Source organism: Penaeus chinensis, chromosome 30 (genome assembly GCF_019202785.1).
Source record: "Penaeus chinensis breed Huanghai No. 1 chromosome 30, ASM1920278v2, whole genome shotgun sequence".
Lineage (NCBI taxonomy): Eukaryota > Metazoa > Arthropoda > Malacostraca > Decapoda > Penaeidae > Penaeus > Penaeus chinensis.
The window spans coordinates 4,950,315-4,960,314 of NC_061848.1; the positions used below are offsets into that span (position 1 = coordinate 4,950,315).

The window sequence follows — 10,000 nt, forward strand, 5'->3', positions numbered from 1 at the left end:
ATATGTAAATGTGTAAGTATTATATATATAAACACAAATATACATATATATACACATACATACATATGTGTGTAGAAATATACACAAAAATACATACATTTAAGTATATACATACATATACATATAAATGTATTTATACATATATATGTATGTGAGTATGTTTATATATATACATGTATATGTATATATGTATATATAGATAGATATACATATAGACTTACACATATATATAAGATAGATATGGATATATAGATAGATATCAAGACAAGTTTGGTACTGAGGAGTGTTTGACCTCGTTTCAGAGGCTGACCCTACCCTCTGGCTAAGTCCAAAGCAATGGTATCGTATTTTGTGGCCATGTTCTTTTTATGGGGCCATGCGGTCATTTTTAAGGGGCCAAGCGATTCTTTTGGGGGGCCATGTGGTACTTTTAAGGGGCCATGCGTTTTTTTTAGGGAGCCATGCAGTTCTTAGGGGGCCACGCGGTTCTTTCTTGGGGGCTTAACTACTTTTTTTAGGGGTCATGCGATGCTTTGTAGGGAGCCATGCGGTTAATTTAAGGGGACCATGCGATTCTTTTTAGGGGGCCACGCGGTTCTTTCTAGGGGCCTTACGATTTTCTTAGGGGGTCAAGCAATTCTTTGAGGTCCATGCATTTTTAGGGGGCCATGCAATTCTTAGAGGTCCATGCATTTTTAGGGGGCCATGTGGTTCATTTCAGTGGGGCATGCAGTTCTTTTTAGGGGGACCATGCGGTTCTTTTTAGGGGGTCATATGACTCTTTTTTAGGGGGCCATACAGTTCATTTAGGGAGCTATGCGATTCTTTTTAGGGAGCCATACCGTTCTCCTTAGGGGGCCAATTGGTTCTTTTTAAGGAGCCATGAAGTTCTTTTCAGGGGACCATGCGGGTAATTTTTTAGGGGGCCATGCGATTCTTTTTGAGGGACCACGCGGTCATTTTTAGGGGGCCATGTGATCCATTTTTTTTTTTTTAGTGGGCCATGCTGTTCTTTTTAGGAAGCCATCTGATTCTTTTTAAGGGGCTACACGATCAATTTTAGAGGGCCATGCGGTTTAATTTAGGGGTAACATGGAAATTATGACCTGGCATTAAAAGATTTCTCTCGTCCGATTCTACTTACAGCTATTATTCACAAATCAATAAAGTTTTTACGAGACCATGCGGTTCTTTTTAGGGAGCAATGCGGTTGTTTTTAGGGAGCAATGCGGTTCTATTTAGGGGGCAATACAGTTCTTAGGGTGCCAAGCATTTTTCTAGGGGGCCATGTGGTTCATTTAAGTGGGCTATGCGGTTCTTTTTAAGAGGCCATCCAGTTCCTTTTAGGAGACCATGCGAGTATTTTTTAAGGTACCATGCGGTTCTTATTAGGGGGCCATGCGATTCTTTTTGAGGGACCATGCGGTTCTGTTTTAGGGAGCTTTGCGATTCGCCTTAAGGGGCAACGCGGTTATTTTAAAGGGGCTATGTTGTTCTTTTTAGGGAGTCATCTGGTTTTTTTTAGGAGGCTACACGGTAATGCTTAGGAGGCCATGCGGTTTAATTGAGTGGGCAATGGAGCAACATGGAAATTAGGACATGGCATTTATAAATTTATCTCGCCCGGTTCTACTTACAGTTTATTATTCACAAATCAATAAACTGGAATCAGATGGGTTCGCTCAGAGATCTTCATGTGTCACGCGACTTGATTATTTTTACACTTCTATTATGAAGTACCTTTGGGTTCCTCCCCATTTTATTTATTTTTTTTTTTCCTCCCATCAATTTGTATTCTGGATAGATGCGTTATCGACTTAAGATTAGGAATCACTGTCCTTAAGCGACTGCCACAATTATTTTTTTCTTCGCAATACTGTATTTGTTTCTTCTTTAGTCTCTATCTCGAAATGTATCAGCAACTTCTATCATATTTCACAATGGATTAAACAGTCAAAATAAGAACGACCTTCGAAGTGGATCGTCTGCGGTTTGGCAATCTCGACTGAGCAATGCGTACATTTCCGACCTTGGGTTTCGTTCGGCTGTGTATATAAACTTGAACTCAAGCCTTGGGACTTCAGTTTATCCTGCCCCCGCACAAAGTAAATCAGATCTCATCATGAAGCTGGTAAGACGCTCAGTTTTTTGGTTTGTTTTTTAAGTTATCATATGAAAGAATGAAAACACTGCGCGTATGTATTAGAATATGTAATTTGCATTAACTCTTAGTGAATTAATCTATGTACAATATTGGCATTAATTTGTACATCTATGTACGTACGTAGCAATTGATACAATACATAAACACATATTTGTGTATTTGTCCGTACTTACATACAAATACACATATATATATGCATATATAGTGTGTTTGCCCATATGCACATATATATCTATATTTATCTTAAATGTGTTTGTGTGCGCACATATATACGTATGTATATATGTATTCATGTATAGATATATACTATCTATATGTAACTCTATATATGTTTGTGTCCATACTTGTGTGTGTATATATGCATATATGTGTGTGTATGTACAGTATGTAAGTATATTTACATCTTTCATTACATTAGTATCCGTTATTTTGATAGTGACATAGTGTACATCTACTGGCTGCTTTTATCTTTTCAGCTCCCGATAGCATTAGCCCTGTTTGTGGCCCTGACAGGACTCGTGGGCTGGACCAGCGCCATGCCTGACCCTGACCCGGTTCCTGACCCTGACCCGGTTCCTGACCCGTCAGGATTCTTTGGCGGGGGGCGTGGCTATGGATTCGGTAGGGGTCAAGGCGGTCACGGATTCAGCAGGGGTTTCGGTTCCTTCGGCAGGGGTGGTCACGGCTTCAGCAGGGGTTTCGGTTCCTCTGGCGGGGGGAGCTTTGGCAGGGGCAGGGGTGGCTACTGGTAAAATGTCTGTTAACTGCATTTGTATTGTCCCAGAAGAAAATAATTTGATATCAAGATAAAATCAGACATTCCGGCTTTCCGGTTCTTCCTGTCATGATCTGAAATAAATATTTTGCATTTCTATTTTGACTGTCTGTCCTTACTTCAAAGCTATCGGTGCAATAGGTAAGTAACATCAGTTTGTTCAGCAAATCATAACTGACTCTATATTGACTGTTTAGCCAAGTGGTTGTTATTTTGTAACGTTTGAAAAGCCTTTTCATAATCAAGAGGCTTTATCATTACATTATATATTGTTATAATCATATAGTGGATTTATGCAGGGTAGAGTATGATGCACTATGCTCAATACATATAAAACAAATTTCAAGTGCTTTTCCATAATGTTAAGACTGATGAGGCCGATAATATAATGGTAGCATGACAATGACACTGTGAATGGAATTAATTCTATTAGTATTTATGGTAAAACATGAAACTTGTGATATTTGCATACCAATAAATATCATGCGTAATAAAAACACTGATAATGATATCACGATGAGCAGATATATTAGGTTTACATGCATATTTATCAACACAAGCACACTTACCTACACAAACACACAGACACAGATACTTAGAAGCACATATGATATGCATACACACAGTGCATATGTGTACGTGTATACATATATATATACTGTATATATGGGTGCATGTATGTGTGCTTATATATATGTATTTGTGTATCTGTATTTATATATACATATATACAGATACACGCACATATTTATACATATGTATGTATACATGTGTGTTACACAAATATATATATATATATATATATTTGTTTCTGTCGTTATGTTTCTCTATATAAATATATGTATATATATACATGGGCATGTATACATATGTGTAGAAATATATACATATATACATATATTGAAGTATATATATACATATTCATACACATATATGTATATATATACACACATATGTGTGTGTACATATTTATATATATGTATATATATTTATATATATTCATATACATATATATGAATATTCACATAAATATTCACGCACATATATATATATATAGGCATATAAATAGATATACACATAAACACATATATACACACATATATAAGATATATATGAATATATAAACATTAAGACAGATATGTTAATGAGGAGTGTTTGACTTCGTTACAGAGAATGACCCGACTCTCTAGCTGACCTTGACCCAATGACTGAGTCTAAAGTTATGGATTCGAACATGGTGGCCATGCGGTTCTTCTTAGAGGGTCATGCGCTGCTTTTTAGCATTTTATGATTCCTTTTTTCTCCAGTTAATCTTTGTTCTTGATACATGCGTTATCGACTTCAGATTAGGGATCACTGTTCTTCAGCGTTTGCCACAATTACATTTTTCATTACCTAATTATCATTTTTTCTCAATACTGTATTTACATATTTCGTTCTCCAGCCTGTATCACTATATTTGATGGAGAAAAAAAGCTTATTTTCCACAAGGGATTAAAAAAACAATATGAGAACGACCTTCGAAGAGGATCGCCTGCGGTTTGGCAACTCGACTGAGCATTACATACATTTCCTTGGGTTTCGTTCGGCTGAGTATATAAATGTAAACACACGCAGAAAGCAAATCTGATCTCAACATGAAGCCGGTAAGACGTTGAGTTTATTATTATTATTATTATTAATTTACTTGTCATTTGAAATAATAAAAACACTTCGCGTCACGATTTAGAATATGCAATTTTAACGCTAAGTAAAACAATCTATGTACAATATTGACATTTATTTGTTCATCTAAGTGTGTGCGTAGCAATTCATGCAACACAAATACACACCGTCTTCGCTTACAGACAAATACATATATATATATATATATATATATATGCATATAAATATGTGTGTTTCCACATATACACGTATATCTATATTAATCTTTATATTTATCTATGTGTGCACATATATACATATGTATATACGTATTCATGCATAGATATATATTACATATCTGTATATGTGTGTGTCCGCACATACTCATGTGCATATATATGTGTGTGTGTACAAACACATGTATGTGTATGTATGTAAGTACATTTACACCATTCATTACATTAGTATCAGCTTTTAAAACTTAGATTTAGTGTACATCTACTGACTGCTATTATCTTTGCAGCTGTCGATAGCATTGGCCCTGATCGTGGCCCTGACAGGACTCGTGGGCTGGACCAGCGCCATGCCTAACCCTGACCCGGTGGCTGACCTTGACCCGGGACTCTATGCCGGTAGGGGTCACGGCGGTCATGGATTCAGCAGGGGTTTCGGTTCCTTCGGCAGAGGTGGTCACGGCTTCAGCAGGGGTTTCGGTTCCTCTGGCGGGGGGAGCTTTGGTAGGGGCAGGGGTTGCTTCTGGTAAAATGTCTGTTAACTGCATTTGTATTGTCCCACAAGCATAAAACATTTTTATAGAGCCGTCTGGTTCTTTTTAGGGAGCTACACGGTAATATTTAGGGGGGGAGGGGGGGGGGGGATTAATAGATTTTGTCTCGTCCGGTTCGACTTAGATGTCTTTCACAAATCAATCAACTGGAATCCTTTTTTTTTTATCGGAAAGTCTCTGATGGGTTTGAGCAGAGATTTGCATGGATTACGCGACTTGCTTCTTTTTATACATTTGTTTGAATTTGTTTTGCGTTTCTACCCATTTTATGATTTTTTCTCCAGTTAATCTTTGTTTTTGATAGACGCGTAATCGACGTAAGATTAGGAATCACTGTCCTTAGGCGATTGCCACAATTATATAATTAATTACCTTATTATTACTTCACAATACTGTATATTTTCCTTTTCCAGTCTCTATCACAAACTTAGCAAACAACTTGCAATTTTTAACATTTGATTAAACAGTCAAAATGAGAACGACCTTCGAAGTGGATCATCTGCATGCATTTCCGATCTTGGGTTTCGTTCGGCTGTGTATATAAACTCACGCCATGGGAGTTTATCCTGTTTCCGCGCAAAGCAAATCAGATCTCGACATAAAGTTGGTAAGCCGCAGTTTTTTTTTTTTTTATGATTTGAAAGAACGAAAACACTGCGTTTGCAATTTAGAATATGCAATTTGCATAGTAAATTAATCTACGAACAATACTGACAATTATTTGTTCATATATGTCTGCACGTAGAAAGTCATACAATACGTAAACACATATAGTCTGTGCTTACATACAAATACGCAGGTATGTATGTTTTAAAAAAATAAAAAATAAATCGAAAAATAAAATATGGGTCTTACCACCTTCATGTTGAGATCAGATATATATGTTTACACATATGCACACATATAATATCTATATTTATCTTTATATGTGTTTGTGTGCGCACATATATACATATGTATACATGTATTCATGTATATATATATATATATTATCTATCTGTATCTTTATATTTTTGTGTCCGCAGATATTTATGTGTGTATATGCATATATGTGCGAATGTGTATGTACATACACACATATAAGTGTGTGAACTGTATGTGAGTACATTTACAACTTTTATTGCATTAGTATCGTTTTTTTTTTTTTTAACTTAGATTTAGTATACATCTGATTGCTATTATCTTTACAGCTGTCTGAATCACTGGCCCTGATTGTGGCTCTGGTAATACTCGGGTGCTGGACCAGAACAATGCCCGACCCTTACCCGGTGGCTGACCCGTCAGGATTCTATGGCGAGGGTCACGGTGGGCATTGATGCAGCAGAGGTTTCGGTTCCTTCGGCAGGGGTGGTCACGGTTTCAGCAGGGGTTTCGGTTCCTTTGGTGGGGGAGGGGTGGGGTGCAAGGGCAGGGGTAGTTACTGGTAAAAAGTCTGTTAACTGCATTTACATCGTCCCAAGAGCAGAAAACAATTTGATATCAAGATAAAAACAGATATCCAGGCTTTCCGTTTCTTCCTGTTATGATCTGAAATATATCGCCATAAATCTGCTATTAACTTTGCTGCTGTCGATAGCATTGACCCTGATTGTGGCCCTAGGAGGACCCGTGGGCTGGACCAGCTACTGGTAAGAAGTCTGTCAACTTCAATTGTATTGTCCCACAAGCAGAAAACCATTTGATATCAGATATCAGACATTCCGGCTTTCCGGTTCCTATTATGATGTGAAATAAATCCTTTACATTTGTTTTGATTGTCTGTCCTTACTTCAAAGATATTGATTCAATACTGATCTTGTACAAATAAGTATTATGCATAGTTTTCGTGTGGTCTCGCTGACATCTACATTCTACATAGACGCACAACCGGCATATACTTATAAAAATTTCTTTAGCAACTCGTGTTATTGTCAACCCAAACTAATCTTGTGCTCTTGATATAATATATAATAACTTCATAATCAAGGGACTTTATTATTCAATTATGTATTGCTTTACAATCATGTAGTGGATATATAAATGTTTGAATGTGATGAAGTGCTATGCTCAATATATATATAAAACAAATCTTCAGAGTTTTTTCCATAATAATAAGACTGATGAGGCCGATAACCACAATGATAGCATGACAAAGGCAATGTGAATGGAATTAATTATATTTGTATTTAAGGTAAAACATGATAATTGTGATATTTTCAAACATTGATAATAATATCACGATGATCAGGCGCATTATGTGTACACTCACAAACACACTTATCTACACAAACACAAACAAATACACAGAAGTACACATGATATACATACACACAACACATGTATGTATATATATATATACATATGCATACCGAAGGTGCATGCATGTGTGTGCTTATATAAATGTAAATGTGTATTTATTGCATATAAAGATATATATATATATATATATATATATATATATATATATATATATATATAGACAGACACGCACAGGCATATATAAATATACATATATATATGTATATATATACATATGTATATACATATAAATACATATATATTTGTGCGGTTATATTTGTATATATAAATATATTTAGACATATATGTGTATATATACACATATGTGTGTATAGAAATATATATATATATATACATATATACATATATTCCAGTATATATATACAGAAACATATATGTGTATATATACATATATACATATGTGTGTATGTTTATATATATACAAACACACATATATATGTGCAAGTACACATCACAAAACACACTCAGAAGGACCTACGGTATACACACACAGGATATAAACGTATATATACTGTATATACATATAAACATTCATGTGTGTGCTCATATATATGTATCTATGTATGCGCACACACACAGAAACATGTGTATCAAATTCTATATATAAATGCATATACATGTATATTAGATATATATATATGCATATATATATATACATGTGTACACACACACACACACACACACACATACACACATACACAAACACACACATTTATATATATACATATACATATATTAAATATATATGATGACCAGGAAGTGAATTAAAAAGGAAGGGATGTAGAGACCAAGTAAACTGGATTTGGAAAGTACCAAAAAGTATTTAACCAAGCAATTAATTTCGGATTTACAGAGAAGCCGTTGAGTAACTCATCGCAACTCCTCTGGGACATAATTGGTTCGATTACAGGGGTAGATGTCTGTTTTTTTTTTCTTTTGTTTTTTTTTTTCATTATTCATAGATACTTTAGCCTTGGCGGATACCAAAGCCACGGCTATGACCCTTTGAAATGCCTCGGCTATGAATATTTCCAAAACAATGGCATTGATCCCTATGAAAGCCATGACTGCGATCCCAACCAGGTCAGCAAAGGGCTCAGGCTTCAGGCATGGCTACGGTCTAGTTGATCAGGCCAAACAAGGTCACCGTGAGGACCAGAAACAATGACAGCTGTGAATTTAAAAGCCTTGGAAATTATGATTATTAGTTATGTGTTCCATTCGGTTTTTCTAAACAAATATTCGTAATTATCAAATTATTTTTAACTATAGAAAGCAGATTTATTTTATTTGTCATTGCAAACAAAACTTATTGTATCTAACAAAACAGCGTCCCTATGGCACACGAGATAAAATATGAAGAGCAAAAGATATTTGGAAAACAAGTAAATATATATTTCTCAACAATACTCCTTACACATACTAACATCTGATATATCGATGTCACATATTAAACTTATCATCTTCATGGAAATATATTTATGTGTAAATAAGTGACCGTTGTATACGAACACGATCTAATATCTACAAGCACTTACATCTATGTCACGAAGGAGCTTCATCTTGTGAAAGGCAATTTTTTACAATAAGCATGGTCACACACACACATACACATACATACATACATACATACATATATATATATATATATGTATGTATACATATATGTATATATATATATCTGTGTGTATACATATATTTCAATATATACATACATATATATGTGTATATATACATACATATGTATATATATACATATATATGTATGTATATATGTGAGTTTGTGTATGTATACATATAGTTCTATATATACATATATATAATATAAATATATATTTCATATTTATATATACATGTGATTATATGATTAAATATACATACATATAAATATGATACATGTGTATATGATATATACATATATATACATATATATGTGTGTGTGTGTGTACGTGTATATATGTATACGTGTGTGTGTATATATATATGTTATATAGATATATATAGATATAGATATACATACACATATATATACATACATGTGCACATGAGTATGTATATGCATATATTTTTTTTTCTACAGCCATTCATTCCACTGCAGGACAAAGGCCTCTCTCAATTCATTATTGAGAGGTTACATGCTTGATTTGATGCCCTTCCTAATCAACCGGGGTTCGGCGCGTAAACACTTGTGCCACGGCGGTGACTTCCCCTACAACACCTGCGGTTGTCTTCTCAAGCGATATGTCGTTTTCTCGGGCTCGAGCCAGCAGTCAGAGCGCAGGCATTTTTTATGACTGCCGAGACAGGAAATTGAACTCGGGTCCACGAGGGT

General features: G+C 35.1%; 1 protein-coding gene and 1 long non-coding RNA gene across 2 annotated transcripts; both read left to right on the top strand.

Moving 5' to 3' along the window:
• Window positions 1-2,077: 2,077 nt before the first annotated feature.
• Window positions 2,078-3,036, top strand: LOC125041298 (glycine-rich RNA-binding protein 10-like). Its single transcript, XM_047636135.1, has 2 exons — window positions 2,078-2,131; window positions 2,641-3,036. Exons 1-2 carry the CDS (start codon window positions 2,123-2,125, stop codon window positions 2,914-2,916), a joined length of 285 nt encoding a protein of 94 aa, XP_047492091.1. The 5' UTR covers window positions 2,078-2,122; the 3' UTR covers window positions 2,917-3,036.
• A 1,040-nt stretch (window positions 3,037-4,076) lies between these two features.
• On the top strand, window positions 4,077-6,807 carry LOC125041313. The gene is made up of 3 exons (XR_007116254.1): window positions 4,077-4,585; window positions 5,107-5,215; window positions 6,561-6,807. It is a non-coding gene; the product is annotated as an uncharacterized LOC125041313 (long non-coding RNA).
• Window positions 6,808-10,000: the final 3,193 nt, after the last annotated feature.